This window comes from Apteryx rowi, unplaced genomic scaffold (assembly GCF_003343035.1).
Source record: "Apteryx rowi isolate R43461 unplaced genomic scaffold, aptRow1 scaffold_377, whole genome shotgun sequence".
NCBI classification, from domain to species: Eukaryota; Metazoa; Chordata; class Aves; order Apterygiformes; family Apterygidae; genus Apteryx; species Apteryx rowi.
In genome coordinates this window covers 198,030-221,566 of record NW_020450274.1, presented here as the reverse complement: position 1 = coordinate 221,566, position 23,537 = coordinate 198,030, and the positions used below count along the sequence as shown (strand labels likewise).

General features: G+C 39.1%; 1 protein-coding gene across 6 annotated transcripts in view; it reads left to right on the top strand.

Moving 5' to 3' along the window:
* The first annotated feature begins 171 nt into the window (after positions 1–171).
* Positions 172–23,537, top strand: part of HOMER1 (homer scaffold protein 1) — a 133,453-nt gene continuing 110,087 nt past the window's right edge. For 3 of the 6 annotated variants that reach the window (XM_026073767.1, XM_026073769.1, XM_026073770.1), the window contains exons 1-3: positions 243–714; positions 13,458–13,524; positions 15,325–15,415. In XM_026073767.1, coding sequence (XP_025929552.1) covers positions 15,372–15,415 — 44 coding nt within the window. In that variant the 5' untranslated portion in view covers positions 243–714; positions 13,458–13,524; positions 15,325–15,371. Of the gene's footprint in view, positions 214–242; positions 715–11,345; positions 11,511–13,457; positions 13,525–14,100; positions 14,320–15,324; positions 15,416–23,537 lie in introns of those variants that run through there. The other 3 variants (XM_026073762.1, XM_026073764.1, XM_026073763.1) reach the window with 3 other exon arrangements.

The window sequence follows — 23,537 nt, the reverse complement described above, 5'->3', positions numbered from 1 at the left end:
CGTCTCGCCGCCTCTCACCCGGCCGTGCGCCGGGGCCGCCTTGCGCATGCGCCCCGGCAGGGAGCGTGCGGGGGTGGCGGCGCGGCCGTTGGGCGGCCGTTGGGCGGCGCGCGGCTGTTCCCCTCCCTTTCCCCCCCGGCACTGGCTGCGCGGCGGGGGGGCGGCGGGCAGCGTGGCGGGCCGTTACCGGCGGGGACGCGGCCGCGTGAGCGGGTACGCTGCTGGTGGAGCAGGGGCCGAGAGCAGGTGGCGCAGTGCGAGGCCGCGCTGGCGTCTCCTACGCGGTGCCCCGACTGTGGGCACGCGTGGGGCGGCGCGCCGCGGCCAGCCGCCCGGCCGAGGTGCTGCGGGCCTCACACGGTGGGAAGCCCCGGCGCTGAGAGACGCGGGCGCGGGTGGTGTGGGAGGAGGGATCTCCCCTGCGTCCGCCCCGTTTCTGCGCAGCTCTACTAGGCTGCAGGGGTTTGGGCTCCGTCCTTAGATTGGGGCTGCAACAGCATCACATCCCTGCAAAGAAGCACACCAAAACCCAACCCGGCCTCACAGCACCTCTCTTCTCTATCCCCAGCTGTCAATATTTGCAAGTGTCTTGTCTGACAAATGTCTGACAGCCTTTCTGTATTGAAGAAGGAATAAAAGGAAGAGGTTACAGCTGACAGTGTTCCACTGACAAGCAATACTGACTAAAGCCAAAAGATAGGAACAACAGTGCAGGTATTTCGCTGTTTAAACTTGCTGGTGGTTTATAATTGAACTACGAAAGTGTGTCAAAATGGTAATATTTGAATAAATAAGTTAGAATTTGGCCACCAGAGATGGTAGATGTGCTAGGACAAATTTCAAGGGCCAGTGTCAAGAATTCCTTAAAATGATTGTACCCTGAAAAATTCAGATCAAAATTCAGAGATCTGAAGATATGAGCCAAATCAAGATTAAATTCCTTCCTGGGGAGAAGGACAATTACCACAATGAACTCTTGGTATTCAGTAGGTACTGAAATAATGAGTTTATTCATATACATGGAAACTGTTGAAGCTTCCTTCCTTGAGAAGGAAGGGTTAGGTTGAGAGCTTGTTCATCTTGGCCATGGTTTGGGGTCTTTGGCTAAGATCAGCCCACAGTTAAGCTTAGGGTTAGGGTAAGAGCTATGGTTTAGAAGGCATGAGTTGTTTGGGTGTTAATAAGAGTTTGCAGTGGGAAGGGTTGCGATGGAAAACGAATTCTGCCCTGTGAAGGAATTCAATCCAAAGGGAGCTTAAACAGAGGATGAGTAGTATAGATCTTTATTTTCATGCAAATCCTACCAATGTGCAGTTACATGAGACTTTACCTTGATTTTTGTATGGAACTCAGCCCTCTTTATATGCTATCATATTTAGTTGAAATCAAAATGTAACATGCTGTTCTTCAAGGCTTTTCACATTTGCCATGGACCTACAATAAATTGCGTACTGATAATAGGCAGTGTTTGTAGTAGTGTATTAAGTGCCACATTTGTTATATAGCCAAAAGTAAAAAAGAGGGAGGCTTAGAACTCTTAACACCTAACTTATGTTGCTGCTTTTTTACTTGTCTGCTTTTCCTCCACTCCACTAGCAGGCACAACCTGCTATTTTGTGTTTGCCTTAATCTAGATATTAAACTTAACCATTTTGGGCATAGCCTGCCCACACTTAAGGGTTCTTTTGCATGTCATACCTGCTATCTATTTGTCAAAATAGCCACACATTTCACTGAGGCACCTAAACTGACATTTTACAAATCACCAACAGCCTTCTGAGACAAATCTCTGTGCCCTGGCATGCTGAGAGGTATTGTTCTGATTTTTTCAATATGTATATTGTTTCTTGCTTCCTGATCCTGACTGCGAGCTCAGAAAATTATAGCAGTAATAATGGTAATAGGTAGCTTAGATCCTCTTTTGCCAGAAAAGACCTACAAAGCCTTACTGCTACCTTTACTCATTCATGACAAAGAATCACACTGCTGGTCAAGAGACACTTTACTGAACAACCTAAGCAACAGGGAATTTGAGAACTAGCACTTGAGATTTCACCAGATCCCCCCAAATACAATATGATTAGAAATGATCTTGCGTTTTTACCTCCAAAGAGATTATTGATATGGTATATTTATTGTATCAAAACAGTTTGTAGGACAAATTTATTAGAACAACAACAAAGAATCTGAATGAACAGTGAAAGATGTTTGTGATCTATAATAGAAGCAGAGGCTTAATTCAGCCTTTAAAAGCTATGAACAATATTTAGTCCTGAAGGGTAGAGAAGAAAATGGCTTCCAGAAGTCATGGTAAAAGAAGTCTCTCATATACCAGCTGCAGTCTCTGTCATAGAATGGAAACAATTATGCAACATTAGAGTTCCTGTTTGGTGTTATTCATAATTTTCTGAAACTCTTTTTGTGCCAGAATGTTCCAGGTTTAGTTGCTCTTTGAAGATGAATAGTGCTGGCAAGTTTGGTCAAAGTAGTTCAGCATTCAATAGCTCAAAAAGAAAAATTGGAGAAAAGTCTAATCTTCTATGGAAACCTTTGACTGATCTTAAAAAGTCTATAGGCTCCTTTCTTTATCTTTTGCACCAGACAAGACCTATGGGAACTGGTCCAGGAGAATGTTTAGAGTATGCTTTACCATAGGAAGATCAGCATTATGAAAGAGCATTGGATACTACAGCTTTTAAAAGTGTTATCTGATTAAGAATGATTAAAAGCATGTACTCAGTTAACTGTGATGTTTCCCTACTGGGTAACTGCTCAACTTTCCTGAAACATTTTTCAGTCTGGGATGCAGCTACAATGTATCATCATTTATTTTTTTACCAGTCTCCAGGACCAGACCTGGAATAATAAAAGTTGTATCAGCACAGAGTTTCATTTTACATATATCCATTTTCATATTTTGCACTGAGACAGAACATGGCAAGTATATTAAAATAAGAAATGTAACCTCCAATGGAATAAATGGAGCTATAACAGGGATTAATATGGCTCAGGATCCACAGTGAAGACTGTAGCTTTTTAATCATGATACCCATATAATACACTGCAGTTTGTTTAGAAATCAGGATATTCTGGGATCGAAGCCAAACCAGAAACTTAAGTCTAAAATAAATTTTCTGTACCAGGCAAAAGCAGCTTTACTCATGAAAACAATATAGGATTTTAATAATAATACAAAGAACTTAAATCAGATGTACATTAAGAAACAATATTAAAAAAGCACAAATCAGTTGCTAGATGTTGGCAGATGTCCATATATGTATCCACCTTACCTACAAGATTCACAAGCTTAGCAAGAAAATACTGAAGGTAAAATTCATAGTTTTCTTCATTAAACAAATACAACAAATTTTATGTCAGTATACAACAGCCTATTTCTGACTTAGCAATGATTTTTATTTTATGACCATATCTGCTTTCTCTAGTGCTTTTTAAGTGAGAAATCAGTTGATATATTTATTACAGTAAGTTAATTTATATAAATGTATATACATATCACATAATGCACAATGCACTATTTATAAAATTCAATTAATGTATCATAGATATATCTATGCCAATGCATATTAACTATACAAATATGTATATTACATTTATTAATTATAGCRTAAAATTATAAAATATGGATTTTATAAATCTTTTCTGCTGATCCATAGCAAAATATGCATGTATGGTGATTTTTATTTGGGATGACCTAAAAACATGTCTACCCATGAATGATCCCCTGTCTCTTTTTCAGATTAGTTGAATTTGTACTATGCCATTTTATATTGTTGTTGAAAATACGGTACTTGTTTTTGATGAGAATTAAAGCTGTTGGGATAAATGGTTAATGCTGTGCACCAGTTAGATTTATGATTGTCTTAGCTAGTAATTTCATGACTTCAGTGCTTTTGTTTTGTAAATTGTGTAATTAAATGCCTTTAGATTTAACTCTTCTTAAAGGAAATGCTAGATTCTGGATTTTCCTAAATTTTAATATTTTCTCTTTTGTCTGAATAAAGACAAAATTTAAAATATAGAAATCAGGTCATGAATTTTGATTGAAAACAGTGGAGGATGCCAATTATTTCTGCACAGTTCTACAAAACTGTTTTGTTTCGCTTTGTCTTGTTTTGTTTTAGTCTATCCTAATCCTGTGAGGATATTCATGTTCCCCAAGTCCTAAATTAATCAGTAAAGTCTTTGAAAGGTTTGCATGATAAGCCAATTTCTGAAGGTTAGTCCTTTAACAACAGGGAATTTGATTATTGTTATGAAGGTGTAGTTGATATTTCACTGTGGCCTAGCTGGTCTTTTTACCAATAACTAACCCCCCCCCCCCTCCAATTTATTGTTAATGGATCTGGAGGCTATACCTAATGACTGACTTAACTTTGTGCCTAGAAAACCCAAACGGGGGGGGTGGGCAGTGGACAGATGGACGGACCCAATCTTTTTTCCATCTTAAAGCACTAGCACTTTGTAGAGACAGAAAAGCATTACCTCTATTTTATACTCGATTTTACTAAATTAAGCGTACACTTAGAAGTTATTAGGTCTCAGCCAGCATACTGAGATTTGAACAAGCTGGAATGGCCTACTCTGAGCTGATAAATAAAACATAGCTTGCTACCTGCAGTCTGAGTTCTTTTCCTAGTGTTTCATATGCACACTGCCAAAGGTTGGGTAGATTTGTGAGAGCTAGCTGTTGGCGGTCAACTTGAATTCCGTTATATTACATTTCTTCACTATCTCCTTCAAGTTTTTATGTCTGTTTTTGTTTGTTTACTTCCCTGTGGAAAATGCAGCTGAACAGCCAGTTTATTTGATTCTGGAGTTCTCCCATGTTTAAGAACTACTTTTGGTCAGCTAGATTCAGATGACAACGGTATTTTATGGAAGATTTTTTTCTCTAGTGGCTTTGCTGACAAAGATGTGTGTCTGTCAACTAATCCTGGCTATCAAGCAATTCCTTACTCTTATCCCCCCTGAAAGACTTTTAAAGATCTTACTATTCTGGGTATTACAAGCTTCCTTACACAAAAGCTATTTGTAAAGTTTGCCTAAATTTAAAATGTCACTTCACGTGTCAGAATGAGGTACATCTTTATGTACAATAAAAACTTTTAAATAAAATGTTCTAATATTAAAGAGTTTTTACTCAAGAAATCAGAACATTGTCAAGTCTTAAGATTACCTTAAACTTGACAATATGCGTATATCTGTTTTCTTCAGAGCTTTTCTATGAAGTCTCAAAATGGGAATAACTAAAAACATGATTTTTACTAAGCTCTTCAGTAAAGCAGACTGTACAGAGTAGGACCTATGTACTTTGGATCTGAAAACCCAGGGCTCTCTCTCAAGTTACTAGAATTTATGCTACTRTCCAACTATAAAAATAATTTTCTTTCTAAGATGCAGCCAGTCAACAGCTGAACAGATATCTGTGTGCAAGGAATGCCCATATGTATTCCTAGTGAAGTCAGTTGTAGAAGTCTATCAAAAATTATAGGTTCGAAATTGAAACAATACTCTCCACTGCAGCAGTAATCCATAATGTTGCTTTTATTCACAACCAGCATTTTTCCAGATACACTTGGTATATGTTCTTTAATGAGTTGTAATTCAAATAATCTGATTTTTCCTTTTTTACATTTGCAGACATGCTCCTTCTTGCCTTCAACTTTAATCTGGCATTTTTCAGGACAGATAGTTTTTTTCAGCCARTGTCACAGAGGAAATTAAATAGGGCTCCAAAAGAGAAGCTGCCTGCACCTTATCTATGAGGAGGCTACCACATATCCATAATACATTACACCTGCTTGAGGCAAGTTCAGGCTTTCTTGTGAGCTATGTATTAGTACAGTTTCTTCTGAATAATTTATGGTGTTGCTGTGCAAACTAGGTTAGTAATAGGAGCCCTAGAAATGTCAGGTTTCAAAATAATCTTTCTATTGGTAAAAGTGTTCAGTGTGAAATACTATATTAAAGCAACGCTGAAGATGAGCTTTTGAATTCACAAAAGGCAGGAAATGCAGAGTTAAGGTTCCCATGACAACCTTAACTCTACACCTCTAGATAGGTAGTATGCTATGGTTTTAATTACTTCCTTTTTATACAACTCTATAGGTGCCCTCCTTTTATTATATGGATTCTAATTATATTGAATGTTAATTATAGTACATATTAATTATACTGACTATTCAGCAAACCTTAGAAAACAGGCCTTAACTGTCATTGACTGCATGAAAATACCTTGCACAATGATATTGAGGTGACTATATGATGTGTATCTAGAAAAGCTAACTTGTCTGCCTAGGCGTTTGCGAGTGTTTTTCTGAGTTAGAATAGCACAATATGACTAACTTCACAAGGAGAGAGAAATCTTAGAAAACACAGGCAATTTACGGGAGATAAACTGAAAATGGTACTTTCTGGAAAGTTTAAGCAGGATAATGGTCCACTTTTCCAGCAAAGCATGAAATTACAGTATTAGTACTTTACAAATGTGCATTGTTCCCTAACTCCAGCTTGTACTTTACAAGAACATAGCTCTTGTTCCTTCTCCTCCACTTTCCTTCCCAACAACTTGGCAAGCAGTATGAAGTCCCTGCAAAGTTAGCATTTGCCTGCTAAACTGAAGATTCTCCTGTCCAATTCAGGATTCCTATATCTGCCTGCCAAAAGGGCGGATTTATATGAAGTTTTGTCTCATTTTAATTAACCTTTGGGTCTACTAATATATAATGGATATACAGATGTTGGAAGTTAGAAGCCTCAAGTCCAGAGACCTGGCAGCAAGTCATTTAACCTCTTTAGGATGGTACCTTGAAAGGTGTAGCAGATTGTATGGTACATCACTCAGAAGAAGGATGTCCTCTGTCCATGACAGCAGGGAATGGAAACAGTTCGTATGGTGTTTGGGAGACTCTGTTTCAGGAGAGGGCACTTTTGCAGCTAAACTTCCCAGTATGTTCATTAAAGTTTGGAAGATTGTCACCAAAATAATATAACAAAAGGATGCACTGTGAAAAGATTTTTAAACATGCTTCATTGATTTTTGTTTCTCAGACTGCTGGTAGCATTTTTGGCAGCACTGTTTGGGTAATAGTAAATGTATTTCTAGAATGTACAAAAATTAACCCAGTTGAGCATGATGGCCAGGTAAAGTAAAGTCTTTATGTCCACTGTTGTCATTGACAACTACCTCCTAGAAAGCCATAATTTAGGCTTTACATGTATTGATAAACTAATATATTTTTGGGAAGACACATTAGTTATTATTTAACATTGAATGAATAATTAGAGCGATCACTAAAGCCAGTTACAAGGAAAAAAGAATTAGACTTTAATGAACAATACTTTGAAGGAGAAGTACCTTGAAGGAAAAATCTGCGATCTTGAAACCCATACACATCAATCAATGAAAGAGTCTGGTGTAGAACTCAATCAAATATCACTGACTGCTCTGTACCAGTACAAACAAACTTACTGCAAAGTCATAACTTACAAATAATCACTAATGGATCAGTGATTTTTTTTTTTTGAAAGGGTGGAACATAACTACTGGAAATAAAAAGGAGGATGAAGATTCAAAATATTTTCTGGGTTTCAGCTTCTTTATCTAACAGAAAGATTGGATACACCCCTGTTACAACAACTGTAGAGGCTGGGGAATTACTAGCCAAAAGGACCACAAAAAGTGGTCAGGCTTGCATGCTCTCCCTTCAGAGCAGAGCTGCCATTTCTGAGACAGAGTAAGGCGTAGGTGAACTGCTCATCTGTTCTAGTGGGGTATCTGTTATGCTCTTAATCTACACTATTCAATGGCCCAACAAAGATGAATTGCACCAGAACTTCTACTAATACAAGCTGATGATTTCATTCATTTCAATTTCATTGATTTAATTTCTGTTTCAACCATTCATACCATGGCAAGCTTTACTCTGTCTACAGCCCAAATCTTGGCTCCAGGAATTTCAGCTAGATCTTTTCTTATTAACTCGTAATATGGGACAGACTCAGATTCTAATGACCAAACATCTTAGCCCTTTATAAATTTTACTTTCTAAGTCACCTGCAAAGAAAATTTGCAAATAATGACCAATTCAAAAATGGCTGAAAAAGCAATGTCAGTCTGTTTCCAGATATCAAGGTACAGACTGAAAGAAAGCTTCATCTCTTAAAAACTTCTATTTAATAAAATAAGACCACAAATTTGGGGCCAGACCTGACCCTGCTTCATGGAGCTCCTAAGTCAGCAAGGCTCTGCATAGATGTGAACTGACACAAGGACCATAGCAAGAAGTGGCTAAGAGTGGCACCCATTTCAGGAACTCTTCAGGTTGGGGAGGCACCTGACAGCCAGCATGTGAGCAGAACATGGGAGGAGATAGCTAGTATCTATAGCCACAAGAAGCCACATAAAAGGGATCCTTCATGTGATCTACCACTGAACACAGTACTTCTTTAAGGTTAATTTATCGGAGAAGGAAGGACATGAAGCTGATACCCGACTTCAGGCTATAAAATTAACTCTAACTCTAGTTTGCATCTCAAGTGTGTTACGAATAGCATGGAATCATGAGGAAAAATTGCAACCAGAATTTCCTATAGTGAAAAACAACTGATAAGAGAAAACACCTGGGAAGATTAAAATGGGGATTTTAGAGCATTAGTGGAGTGCTAACAGTATTTGAATCTCAGTATTACTAAACAAACTAGATTACTTGTAGTAGAATCTTAGGGCAGCATCAAGAAAAAAAATGAGCTAGAAGCAAATAGCTGCAAGGTTTCACTATTTCCTGCTGCGAGCTTGCTATGTATCAGTAAAGAGAAAAGTTCAACAGTGCTAGAAATTATTTTATTACAAGGAGGATCTTGTTTTCACTTTTAATTCTAGCAAACTTTAAATTAGGTGTTTACATCTTCCCACAGAAATAATGTTTCTTTACAATATCCACCCAGTCTTCTTTATGATAATTTGAGCACCGCAGCTATATTCCATCAGGGCACCAAGTGCACACTGGTATGCCTGCAGTCCTGTCTTCCAACAGAGGTCCTGTTGGAGTGCACCATTGCTTCCTTGCTGTCTGTACACCTAGATTTCCTTCTAAAGGAAACCAGATCAGAAGAGGGGAAAAGGAAGAGATATTTCTTCCCAACAGGTAGCTGGCTTCAGCCAGGGGACATGTCCATCTTCTAGTGAGATCTAGGAAGTGCTCTCAGATCCTCCAATTTAGACGTGTCCCATGGCAACTCAAAACTCTGCAGTGGAGCCTCTGGAGGAAAACTATTTCAGAAAGACTAGTTTCCCCATACTGCCCCTACAGTGAACGTATGCTTCTCTAAAGGATGTTTCAGAGCAGGAGCCTAACTTAGCTCCATGTTGTGAACTTCCTCCATGGCAGAGTTTCTTTTTGTCCAGCAACAAGAGATAGGTTCTAGGGAAACAAATTTCCCTGAATTAATGTACACTTACAAAAACATTCCAAAGCTAACATCAATGCAACAACCTATATAAAATTCATGTTTACATTGCCAAAGTTTATAAAGTGTCCAAGAAGTTTTATTATTGCATGTCATAGAACCCTAAACTAATCTTTGCCTATTTTGCTCTTCTATTTAATCAGATAGCCCAGAGTCAATATCTGAAGCTAATAATAGATTAGGCCCTTCAAAATATTCCTTCTATATATACCTAAGCTGTTTCAGTTCTAATGGTCTATTCAGCGTCGCTACATGAGATCAGCACAGTGAATACATGTTCTTTAAGATAAAACATTTCTTGCAGCTAATGCATCACCCCACTATTAGTGGGGTACAGACTTCTCTTTACAAGTATATATCCACAATTTTTCACAATCAGCACAAAGGATGAAATAAAATGTAACATATGCTCTGCGTGTCTTTTGACACTGATTTCCTTTTACCATAATAAACTTGTTTCTTTATGGTGAGATTAAATGGATCTAAACTTGGACATGATCCAGACAGTTTATTGTACTAATAAAATCTTTAAAAAGCCAACAAAGAAATAATACCAGCAATGCACACACCAGCCAGGAAACATATTTAAAGAGAAGTAGTGTGGCAGACTTGGCAGGCCACTACATTGGGCCTCAGAAAACAAGCGCTATATTCTTAGATCTGCTATTTGGTTTCTGATGACCTTTGACAGGGTTATTCATTCTGTGATTTTTTTTATCTGCCTATTATATGGGATAGTGACACTTAGCTCAGAGGTTAAGAAATCTGAGATATTTAGATTAAGAGCTGCATCTAAGAGTCATTATTAGAAAATGTAATTGAATTTTGTCATGATTCCTGTTTGGAAGCAAATTGCTATTTCTGCTTTCTTCTCAGTTTCCAAGGGACATTAGTAAGGGTCACAGAAAACATCAAGTTTTACTTCTTTTATTTCCTTTTTATTTAATCCACTGTATGTGGGAACAGAAGTGCTGACTAACCTCCTGAAGTAGAGAATTTCTTTGTTAGTTACTTCTTCTTCTCCTTTGCCTAATCAGTATTAGAAAAAATATATAACTTTTACCCCAAAAAGAAACACTGTTTCTCTTCTATGCTTCCATCATGACCCACTTATAAGAATGCTAGTGCAATTAAGTCGGTAGCAAAATTTGAGTTTAGCAGGCTAGCATTCTCCTGAAGACTCTATTGTTCTGGAGTGAGAAAAAAGATAAAAAGTTGTCAAGCCTTTGAGTTCTCAGAAAATTGTAGAATATGTTTAAATATAAAATGAATTGAATCAGCTTCTATTGTTTTATAAAATTATATCAATTTGTGTTTGAAAGACTGTTTCCAAGCTTGATGATCAATGGCTTAATGGTTTTAAAAATTTGTTTGAAGATTCTGTTACCTCAGCAAGTTTTTTCCTCTTGTGGGACACTGTCCTTCACACCATTACTTCAGGCCATAAGGAATAGCCACTGTGGAAAAAAGACTGAATACAGTCCAATTCCCTGTGAATAAAAAAGAGGAGCTCTATCAGCTCCTTCTGAAAGGCTTGAGGGTGTTGGGAAAAGAAATTGGAAGAGGAGAAACAATATTTTAAGTGATACTTCAAGGTGAAGCAATCAGAACTAGCTACCAACCCAGTATTGTCTCCTCCCACACTGTTGTGCTAGAGTTAATTTTTGGCCCTTCTACTGAGTACTAAAGGATGTGTTAGAGGTTCTTTTTGTGTCCTTCTCCACTCCTTCATATCAGCCAATTCTAGGATGTTTGCAAGCTTGTTAGTTTCTAGAGCAGGTCATCCATGAAATAATTTTTTTCATTCTCCCCCACACAATAACCAGGTGAGATTTTTTTTTCTCTCTCTTTTTTAGCRGTGGACAGTGGAGGTTGCTGTTTTCTTTCTTATATGGGCCTGCAGCAAGTCCTCGTTTCCTGTCAGAAACAGGAAAAAAGATGCCTCTAACCCTCTGCCAAATTCAAAACCTTTTCTTTCTCAAGGTGAAATCATTTGAAAAGGACTACCTGAAGTTTTCACAGTAAGACATTTCTCACACATATATAGGATTTAATGCAGCAATATTCCAACTTTAAAGGCCTCCTTTTCTGTAAAAATCTGCACCTCCCCCTCTGGCATTGATACATCTGCTCCATCTTCTACCCTTGCCCAGAGCTCTTCTGCCATGTAGATACCTATCTCTRTTCTCTGATCTGCTTCATACCCCAGCACCCCACACTTCACTCCTCTCCCCAGTGCAACGCTCTGTATTGACTGTTCTCTCCCCAACATCCTCAAAACAGCAAACCACTCATATACCAAACTTTCAGTAAAGTTTATCCCAACTCCATTCAGCTTTTACTTTACTTTATTACTTTACTTGCTTAATCAAACCTTAGTGGTGTCAGGAACAGTTCAGCACAGTCCTGGGAGGGAGAAATGGTCTGGCTGTGGCTTCCAACATTTTGCTCTAGAGGGAAGATAATTACCCTTTATTGTTTTCTATTCTTGCCCTGGTATTGGGTAGAGGAGCTGTCAAAGCTCTTTTTGTGGAATGATGCTGCACAGACTTTTGCCTGACCTGCAGTTTTTCAGTTATCTCAGAAGGTACTGATTTATTTGCTAATGTGCCCCTGAAGTGCCCCTAATGTGCCTATATTAAACAAATAACTATGCAGCACATGTTAAAAGACCGTATGAACTACTGCCACACATCCTTCTCATGTATGAGATTTATTTAGTGTTCCCTAAAATGCAGGTTTTGGGAATCTGCATTTTATATACTGGCAGCACAGAGTCTTGGTGCCTCTCACCAGGAGGCCATGCTAAGCACAGCTCATCTGGTGCTCTGACTCCCACCATGACAGAAAAGCTGCAACACTGCACAGCAATGGGGCAATGTGTGCAGTAAAGCAATGTCTTACATTTCTCTGGCTGCAGTTGTGTCATTCCCCATGTGATGTTCCTGACACGAGAACTGTACGCGGTGGGTCAGGAAAATGTTGATGTTTGAAACTTGGTTACATAAGTATTACAGTTTTAGCATAGTTCTCATTCACTTGCCTAGGTAGAACTAAGAGGTAAGTTAGTGTAAGGGATGTATCATCTGAGTATCACYGATGCTATGAATCACAACACAAGAATACCTAGGTCTAAGCAGGCAAAGCGCCTTTCAAGATACCATCAAAATAGACAGATAACTCGTTTTTCACACAATTCTGTTGTTTAAAGGTGTTTCAGTGCCACTTAAAGTTATAGTTTCTTTTTTCTCACTGAGCAAAATCTACCTATGTTTCCCTCTCTGTCCCCTTGCCTACTGCCCATGAAGATTTCAAGTCTTCCACAATATTGGAAAAGACTATGAAAGAGGGCTGCAGAGCATAGTATGCTGTTGCTCCTGATACAACAAGGTTCAGGGAACTCAGGGGTAGTAATTTGCTGCAGGCTATTGAATTAGCCAGAACATTTTGGCTAGCATTTATTAAACAATAAATCCTGTTCCCCCTATATCAGAGTTTCCACAAAAAGGTCAAAGCTAACTCCAGTATTCTGCCTTACTAATGCTGTAACATATCTGTGAGAGCTACTTGGATGAGAGATTGTTCTTATATCTAGAAGGAGGAAGTGAGGGAAATTGGTGTATTTTGCTTACAGTAAGGGAACTCAGAACTACAGTGAGAGGTTTTGAACAGGATAAAGTAATAAAAAATATGCTTCTAACAACAGATAAGAGATAAAGTTAGGTAAACAGTAATTGTAAACTTTCCATATAATTTCCAAATGTCATCCATATTTGGAGAGGTGACGAGATGTTGGAAATAATATCCTAATATGTTCTTGTTAGATGCCAGTAAAGGATGAAGTGGGGCTTATTTTTTTCTGTGCACATTTATACTCTGTCAAGTCTTTGGATAAACCATAACTTTCTGTGGAATAAGCAACTGTCAATGATATGGAGAAAATGACTATTTTATTTGCTTGCTCTTAGAACTGAGGTAATGAAATAGCTGACTGCTCACCCTCAGAAATAACACAGACCTGAATACTACAAACAGGTAAGCAGATACTTTACTATCATACATACTGGACAATTCATGTACAAAGTGTTTACAATCTGAGGGCATAGCTAGACATCCAAGAACATAGGTGGACGAGTTTACCTCTAATTTTCATCACTAGTTAAGGTTAAGGGTTTTTTGTTTTTTTGTTTTTAAGAACCATATTGCTAAAAAGGTATTAAACTAGTTCTTCTTGAATGGACACATCATGATTTTCCTTCCTCTTTTGAACATTGCTTTATAGACRTAACTAATTTCATATCTTAACATCTAACATAATCCTAAATACATGTAGCAGGAACATAACATTTGCAGGCTGGAAGAGAACAAACAGACTGTTCTAAAGAAGCAGTTCTGGAGATCCTTCAGGATATGTTTTTATATATATATAAATATAAAAACAGATAATTTATATAATTTTTATATATATATATATATATATCCCAAAAGGCATTAATTCTTTAAGATCTTAACTGCTGCAAGAGAAGTTGGACTGCTCTTCATTATGAGAGAACTGAGAGAACTCTATAAAGAGCTTCTGCAAAACTGCTGCCCTTTCTGGTTCTTCCAAAGGGGACTGATGTGTGAGCTGCTTGCTGCTCTGAGTATAAGTGCAGCTGAAGATAGAGAGCATTTCACTGCCTCCTGATGGCTGAGGTGGCTGGCCTCTCTGAGTCCTGTGTCACTGGGATCACCAAGAGGACATGACAGTCATGCTGAAGGAGGCCAGTTCTCCACTAGTTTGTCTATGGTTTTATTACGCTAGTCATCTGCTGACAGTGAGCCAACAGGGTACTTAGCCGCCCTCCTACCCCTCTTTTAAAATGCTGAAGTTTCTGTCTTGGTCCATCATGACTGTTTTTAATATAGAGAGGATGGGACCCTTGACACTTACTTGTCTGGATCCTCTGCATCCTTTATTATGAAAATCAGCAAAAAAGAATCACTAAGCCCCAGTACTTATTTTCAAAAGTCACACACTGAGCCAGATTTATTTCCAGAGAAAGTATATAAGGAAAGCTGGAGTCATTTGGTATAACCTAGAAGACAGATAGACATAAATAAGACAACCTTGTGTTTTAGGGAATATATCAAAACCGAAGAAAGAGGAGAAAACTGGTGTATCTCAGAGCACAGGACAAAGAGAGTGTAAACATTTGCAAGCTGTGCTTAACTGGCCTCTGTGCTCTGCCCACTACACTTTCTCAGTTATACTGGCTATTGTCGCTATAAAAAAGATATATTTTTTAAGTTACATCATATCCCTATGTCATTAGAGATATAACAATAATCTTTGAGTCTCTCTTATTTATTATGTATTCTATGTTCAGTTGAAAAAAAATTCAAACAAAATTTGTTTCAGAGTAGATATCAGAAATCAGTCACAGAAGTTATTGTAGGCTCATAACTGCTCTACAATAAAGCATATTAAACCTCAAGAAATTTGGGGCAATGGTTAAAAATCAAGTATATTACTATATGAAAAGTCAAGAATGAAAAAAGAAGCTTAAACCTGTTTTATAATGACACACTGAGAGGGTGGTCTGGGTGGCAGGGTGGGAAATCTATGTTTTTAGGAAAACAGTTTACTCAGATGTGGAACCACCAAACTAAAGTGTTTTAACCTTGAAGCCGCTGCACAGTATCATTGGAGGGTACATATATAAGTTTTAGAATTTCTTCTGAGAAAAGTACAAGGATATATAAAATGCAGTTAATTAAATAACTAAATCATGCTGGTTCTGAAAATCAGATTTTGCCTCCATCTCAGTTTCTTTTTTTTGTAAATTTCCTGAGGTGGGAGTTGTGCTCTTTATGGTGTTTCCTATCAGACGAGGACATAGATGTCTACCAGAAGACTTCCCAAGGTGCTTATAGTTCCTACAAGGTAAGTGAGTCTGTTATGAAAATTTAAAGTACTACCGTTGGTAGAAAACTGTGTCTGTGAGGTGTGTGTGKGGGGGTCTTCCTTATGGTGTGTGTGAGGATATTGTGGCCTGTTTTAACTTTCAGCCTCAGACTACATGTACACGTGTACACATGACTACATGTAGTTGATGTATAATGGAGTGTCTACAGTTATATGGCTAAAATTAATATGAAGTAGCACCTAAGGAGATCTAAGGGTAAAAAATAAATATTTAGTCAGGTGATTCAACCCGGTCTGCATCGGTTTTGAGCACTTCTGTCTGAGATATGTGGACAAATTGTAGCTTATAGGCCCAAATGTCTGGCTTTATACAAGCCCAGGAAAAGGCATGCAACTGCAGAACATTTTGTAGACTCTCAGCAGCTTCCCCCTGTCCCTTCCAGGCCTGCCACAGGGCCACAGCCAAAGGAGGGGAAGGGTGGATGGGACTGCACTGAAGGCCCTACCCAGCCCATGARCCATTAGTCTGACAGACTAGAAAGGACAGAGTAGTGGAAAGGACAGAATGAGGTGTTTGAACCCGTCAGGAGAAGAGGGGAAACATTTTTCTTTGGTCTGTGTGAAAGTAGTAGGAGGGCAGCAGTGTCCTGCTTGGTGGTGGAGCAAGACATTGACATAGGGCTGGTACAGAGCTTGTTAAGGTCATTTAGACAAACAGGAGCAAGAGTGTAAGTGAACTGAAAAGACAAAGGTAATAAATGAAACATAAAAGAAAATGGGAACAGAGATGGAGGAGAAAGGTAATATCTCAGTCTGACTTCTCTATTTCACTGATTTGTAAGAAGGAAAACCTCAAATAATGCCTCACTCCCCCTTACATAAATCTTAGACACAGAAACAACTATGCCAAGAGAATTTAAAATATAAAGTCAAGTATTCAGAGGTTAGGAAATGGCAGAAGTGAGTTTGCTTGTGCAACTTTAATTCAGCTAGTTTATGTGTATGCATTATGTTTGCATAATATAGCCTTTAATCTGTTCACACAGAAATCCTATTAATAACCAACTTAACTGATAGTGTTAGTATTCCCAAAATCTCAAGGCTCCCGGAAGATGGAGAGCACCCACGCCAACTTTAAAGAAGGCCCTCAACTGGTATTTCACAGGCAATGCAACAAAGAGAAATTAGGTTCCCCTGAATAGCATTCAGCTGCTAAAACTATAAAATCATGCTTTCTCTCCCTTTTAGAACTGTTTGTCTTTTCCTCTTTTCCTGCTTAAAACCTGCTTCTGTGGCTCTTCCTATAGTCTTATAGTATAAGCCTTTTGTTCCAGGCAAGTGGAGACTGAGTTTCCACCAGGAAATGCATGCTTTCCAAGTAATGCAATACGCAAGGCTTCCTAGAGGGAAATTCTCCTTCACTGAAGATCTGTCTTACTAGCAGATCCATCCTATGCATTGAATGAGGTAGGAATTCTGTGCAAAAAATGTATATRGACATGTAATTACTTTATCATAATGTATATGCATAGGGCGATGATGAAGTTTGCCTGTGTATCCTCAATTCCAGCATTTCTAACTCTTGAGAGCCTAACTATACAAGCTTTCTGTGCTTATAATAACACTTTCTGCAGTCTCTAAATATCTTCAGAAATTTGAATCATAAAAGACAAGTCCTACCCTGTGGCATCATATGGTCCCACATGGGTCACCAGCAGGATGGAATCACTTTGTCACTTGACCATTCAAAATAACTGGCAGAACTTACAACCTACCACTCTTCCACAGACAGCAATGGACAGAGGTGAAATGTGGATTTAGCCTGTGGGTTTCACTGCTGTGTTCTGACAGCAGAGGAATGACAAGAGTCATTCTGGGTTCTATACCTGTACCTGGAGGAAACACCTGCCCTGCTAAGCACATTGGCCACCCAGTTTCGCCCATCTAATTTGAACAGTTCTGCCCCCTCTATCATGCCGCTTTTCATTCACTCTCTCCTCTTTTGACTCCTCATGTTTGTATTCTTATCTTTGACTTCACAGTTTCAGTTTCTAACCAGCAGACTTTTCTTCTCTATTCACTGCCCCACCACTCTAAAGGCTCCCTTCTCCCCTCTTAGATTCTCCCCATCCTGGTTCTTCATTCAGTCAGTTTCCCTGCCTGCTACCTTCTTCAAGCCTATCGCATTTGGGTCTTTATCTCATCCCAGTTACATCCTTGATTCCCACTCTTTTACCTGCCATTTCCCTCTCTGGTCCATAGTCACGCTGGTCCCAGTCTAAAAGTCTTTTCTCTTAAGCCTGACCTGCAGATTTGTTAGTACATTCCCCAAGTTTGTATGAAGAGTCATATTTTTCAAAGCTCAGTCTGGGGTAAACTGGACCAGACTGACAGAAGAACAGAAAAAGAATAAGTGAAAAAAGATATTGAGAATATTTGTGGTCAAATTTCAATTTTGTGCTTCACAGCATGAAGATGTTAGTGCTTCTCAGAGAAAACTTGGGCAAAATTTTCTCGTATGAACTAAACAATGAATGTGCTAGAACTTCATTCTCATCAATCACTGAATTCAGGTGCATGAAAACTCTGTAGAAATAGTTGGAAGTTCCAAATGTTCTTTATAGAAAAATTTACAGAAATGCAGGATAATTGTATCCAACTATGACTCCTTCAAAGTTTCAGAAAAAGTCATCTCTAAGAAGGAAAACTCAGGCAGAAAATTAAGCAGTTTCTTCAAATATTCACAGAGAGATTCTATTGTTAGAACTTCTACAAGAATTTTTAAAAAATAAGTAGGAAAGAGGAACTGCTAAAAACAGAAGCTAATTATTCTAAGGCAATCTCATATTCACTAGTAAATGAGTACTTCATATACTACAAGGTTTCAGACCCTGAGAAATAATCTTAAAAATATTAACCTGTTATTTCAAAAATAGGAATAATACAAAGAATGGATACAGAAGTCATGGATGATATTTGGCATTTATTAGGAGCTTTACAGAAAATCAAACTTGGTCTGATTTTGTGGGACAGATCAAAAAGAAGAATGCCATATGATTGCTATGACTTAGTCTTTCTGAAAACACAGACCATATGGTCTATAATGTAGATATGATTTTTTATAAGTATGTAGTTTCTTAGATGTGACCCACAAAGTACATGCTAGAAGAGATGGCTCTTTGCTTTCAAGCACAGTTTTACCAAGAAAGGAATGTTTTTGGAGAGCTTTCAGATCCACAATACTGTTATTGCTACATTTCAAAACTCATAAGTAAAACTACACTGTTTTTTCAATATTTCCAGCATCTTCAGCTGAAGTTGTGCAAAATATCTGCAAGGATTTGGGGAACCAAAGCTTAGTAATGAATCTAGATAAACTTGGAATAATTAGACAGAAATGACAAGCTGACATAATCAGTCTGCTGGCATAAACTGATTCTGCCTCTTCAATGGTGAGAAAAAACCTGGGAGGGAACTGCAGCCACTGATAAACCTGGCTAAAAAAATGAAAGCATTACTCGGGGCTCAGTCTCTTTAGAAGATTCCCGTAGGGGTGTACTGCCACAGAGCTGTGTAGGAGATATGTGATCTATTTCTGGTGGTAAGACAATGAGATGTTGGAAGTGGGTGCCGGAAAACTAGCATTCTCTGGCAACAGGACAGRGTTAGAAATATTGGACCATAAGGCATCTCAGGGAATTATGTCATACAGTTGATTTCAAAAACAAATCTAGTCCTAGTTTAAGAGTACCACATTTACTTGAATATAAGGCAACACATAAGTTTCTTCATCTATTCTGGGAGAAAGAATGGTGAATTTAAATTCCTCCAGAATCCCTTCAGGCCCTCCAACCATTCTCCCACCTGACATGACAATGAAGATTTTTCTAGACTGATGAAAATGCAGACAGAAATCTTGGGCTAAGGGAAGAAGATGCCATTTACTCTCTTCCCATCTTCCCTCTACTTCATTTATAAATTAAACACAGATCCTACAAGGGAAAATGATGGAGAAGTGATCTCACTCACTGAAAGAAGCATGTGTGTGGGGAGAGAGATTTGTGATTAGACAGGAGAAAAGAGGGCAGGGAAAAGACATAAAAGAGTAGGAGGAAGGAAGAGACATGGAATAGCAGTGATGTTCAAAAAGAACTGAGGAAAGAGTTAAGTGCTAGCTCCCTCATCTTTAAGGGGAATAAATAAACTTGGCTTCCTTAAGCATTTTGGAATTCACACTCATCTGCAATTAAACCAAATGGCAGCCGATGGAAGGAAGCAGCAATAGTACCCCCAGCCCGGAGCCTTGGAGGCATTGGTGGCTCCATCCTTCCAGCTACCTTCACCTCTCCCACATGGAGGCAGTGAGGGCTGCTGCCTGAGTCCTGTGATTACTCTTCAGTCATTGTTTCTTTTGATCCCAACACTTATTTTGGAAGGCTGCYTTTGTCCCAGCTTCCTGAAGATCAGCAACCTTTGCATTGCTGGGAAAAATTATTTATAGCAAGTTTACACCCATTTGTTCTTTTGCCCTTTAATAGCTCTTTTGTTCCCTTGTTTGTGTTGTTCCCACCCAAAATATTTAGAAAGCATAATAGTATGTTGTTTCAGATTTTAGCCTGATAGACCAAACAAGCCACTTTTTAATTCCCTACTTGCAAATAACAGCTCTCAGGTTCCCTAAACATCCTTACAGTTTCTCTCTGCTTTTGGTGCAACTACAGTTCCCTTTTTGGAATGTGCTGACTAGAGTTGAACAACGAATTACAGATCAAACCTTTTCAGTGCTTTAGTCAGTGAAATAGGATTTCCCTGTCTCTTGTACTAGCACATTTGCCTTTTCCATAGCAATATCCTAATGGTGGTTCATAACCACTGTGTGATAATACAGATCTGTTTTTGCATGGAGAATGCAGAGGTACAGTGTAAGGTTAATCAAAATGCAGACCTTTGTGGTGCTCCTTGCTTTTCCAGCTCTGTTCCAATGCTGTTCCAGGACTCTGGCCATGTCGGTACTCAGCAGGCTTGAGATTCAGAGGGCACAGCCATCTGTTTTTTCCCATCTACAGGTATCCCACCAGGAGGTCCAACCCAACACTTCTTTCAGAGGTATTGATACTGCTGCCAATTTTACAGGTTTTGCCCCAGCTGGGGTGGCCATTTAGGGCATGGGTGTCAGAAAGGAGTTTGGCAGCTCAGTCATTGGCTATGAATATATATGCCAAGAATATGTTGCTCTTAAGCTTTGCCTTGTCTGAAGCCATCAGTCTCTTTTGTTTGATGGTGGCATTTCTTACCAACTTTGYCAAGTCACAGGTGCTGACCCGCTCATAGTTTCCATTAGACAGTGTGCTCTACAGCTTGAGACTGCCTCCATCAGAGTGCTCCAGACAAACTAAGGAAAGAATTCTAAAAAAAACAGAAAGAAACAACTTACAGCTGAACTTATAATTGTCATTATTAAATTTCACATTTTTATTACTTCAGTCTTCAAGATGAGGTGATTCTGTATTGTTTCTTCTGTTAATGACGCAATATATGTTATCGTTTAATTGCCTAGCTTGCTTTCTTTTCATCTGCATATACAGTTCAACCTTAACTCATGGATGTCACCATGGTTTTTATATTAATTTGGAGAATGGCAAGATAAAGAAATGATTTCAGTAAACTTGGCAAGCTTAATCAAAGGCTTTTTCTAGAAGACAAAATAATATTAACTTAACCAAATTAATCTGGAAATGGATCAAAATTGTAAAAGCATATCATTGAGACAAAGCTTAAGACTTAGAGATAGCTCAGTCAGAACTGGAGGAACAGTAACAACAAATGTGGAAGGGGAACAAGCAATTACCTGGAGCTGCTACACTTAATTGTAATGATAAATTAATATTTTTAAAATGGTGAATTAAGAAGAAAAAAGGTTAACCATAAGATTTGCCTGGATTTTCCTGTATCCCTATAGCTCTGTTCCCCCCCTCCCCAGGATCTTAGCTGTCCCAGTACTCATATTTCATTACTTATAGAACGGCATGAAATGTACATGGCATTTCACAAGTCTGTTGGTACCCCACACAGGGTTGTTCTGGAGATATTAGTTTTCCTTTGCCCCTGAATCTGTTCACACCTCTCGTTCTCATGTGAACATGCAATTCTTTCCCCTCGGGCTTGGTGTGTGTTTGGTTTCTTTTGTATTTTTTATGTTCAGACTCATGGAGTTCTGTTTTTGCACCTATGCAGTGGGAAAACATCATACTTCATGCAAGCCAAATATGTGAACAAGATGAAAGGCAGAGACAGATGGAGCCATCTCTGGGATATCTAAACAAAATACTTGGGACATCATGAAACATTAAAGCATTTTTATTAGCATGAGAGGTTGAACTGAAAGAACAAAACTGATGCAACAGTTACTCATGTAAATTTAGAGCCTTAACTTCTTTGCTCTTGACCTGTCATTACTGCATGCAAAATGTCATGCAGGACTTTTAGAAGCTAATGAATCTAGGCTTCCTAACTGCTCGACATCAAGGAATATATTTATAAACCTTGTGCTGTTTACATATGCATAGACTGAATTATTTTGATCATGGTCTCTTTCACTCTTATCGCTATTATCATATGGAAGAAACAACTGGTGTGGATCTTCATGTTTCCCCAAACAGCAAAGGGAGGCATACAAGCAGTTTTATGTCTAAAAGCCTGTAGATCTTACCCGATTTTAGTGGAAAATGCATATTGCTTCAGATGTTTCAAAGTTATCATGTGAAACACAAACAAAAAATGACAATGGCAGCCCAGAAAAGCAATGCAGCTTAGCCATAACTGTGCATGTTTTGAGCATTGCCCACAACAAACCTCAGACTAATGCCACCAAGTCTAAAGCTAAATTTTTGTAGCTCTGCGCCTACACTTTAAGCTATGAGGTAGCATGTGAGAAATGTGAAACTGAGGAAACTGTTGTTTTCTCCCTTGTGAGGCAATCTGCCTAACACCTCAGTGCTGCTGATAGGAATGATTCATGCTAGGTTTCTTGTGCTTATTTTTTGTTTTGAGAAGATTTCCCTTGCTGTTTGTCATCTTCATCTTCTCTCTTCCCATAGCTGATTACTTTTATAGGTCAAAATGTTAAGGCAAGGAACTGTAAAACACGTGCATGTAGAAACTAAAATCACTTTTGAAAATGGCTGTTGTCACTCCGGGGAGATGAGATTGCTATGTGAATCCTTTCACTATGTTTCCTTCCAGCCTCTTTCTAGAATTCGCTTGGTCTCGTGTAGTGGAGTCCTTAGGAGAGGACGAACTTGTTGTTAAAGCAACAGCTATGAACAGATCAATGTGGGTTTTGTTGTGTTTTAGAGTGCCATAAATAACCCATTTGTAAAGTTGGTCTTCCACTTCTACTTGGAGTTTGATGTCTCTCATCTCATTGGTATGTCCCCTCACGTTCTAATGAATGTTTAATGTGCCTCTGGGGGCTACAACATTGCTTAAACTGGAAAATATCAGGAAAATACTCAAAGTGCTCCTAGAAGTAGCAATTAGCTGAGATGCATGTTCTGTCTTTGGTATCCCAGGGCCATTGGCATTGTCGAGGAGTAATTACAGCTAATGTTTATATATTCAGCAAAACTTGGAGAGTTAATGGAAATATCTGCTGAACCAAGGATGAGGTGGCTGCCCAGCAACATAGTGGGGTGTGCTGGAGCCTGGGCTTCTCTGATGAAGTAGAAGCAGCAACACATGTTGTCTATTTGCATGGTACTGTTGAAGGACTGAGCCAAAAAYAGTATGATCTGGCAAGCTCATGCTGCGGGCTGCTTCTTTGCTATAGTACTAGCATGGGCATGTTGGAATCTACCTTTTTTCAATGTGGTTAGAACGGCTGCCATGTTTCTTTCCTATTCCGCTAGCAAGGCTGCTGTGTTTGAAGTTTGTGAAAAGCAGCTGGAACCAAGCGCTCGGCAGGTGTCCCAAAAACAGGACCGGGTATCCTCGGTGCGGGTTCCCCGGCCCGCTGCCGCCGCCCACGTCCGCAGCGGGGGCGCCGAGCCCGCGGCCTTCCCACGACGCGCAGCTCCTGCCCGGCTTCCGCCGGCGGCCGCAGCCCTCAACTGCGCCGCCCCGGGAGGCTCGGGCTCGCCCC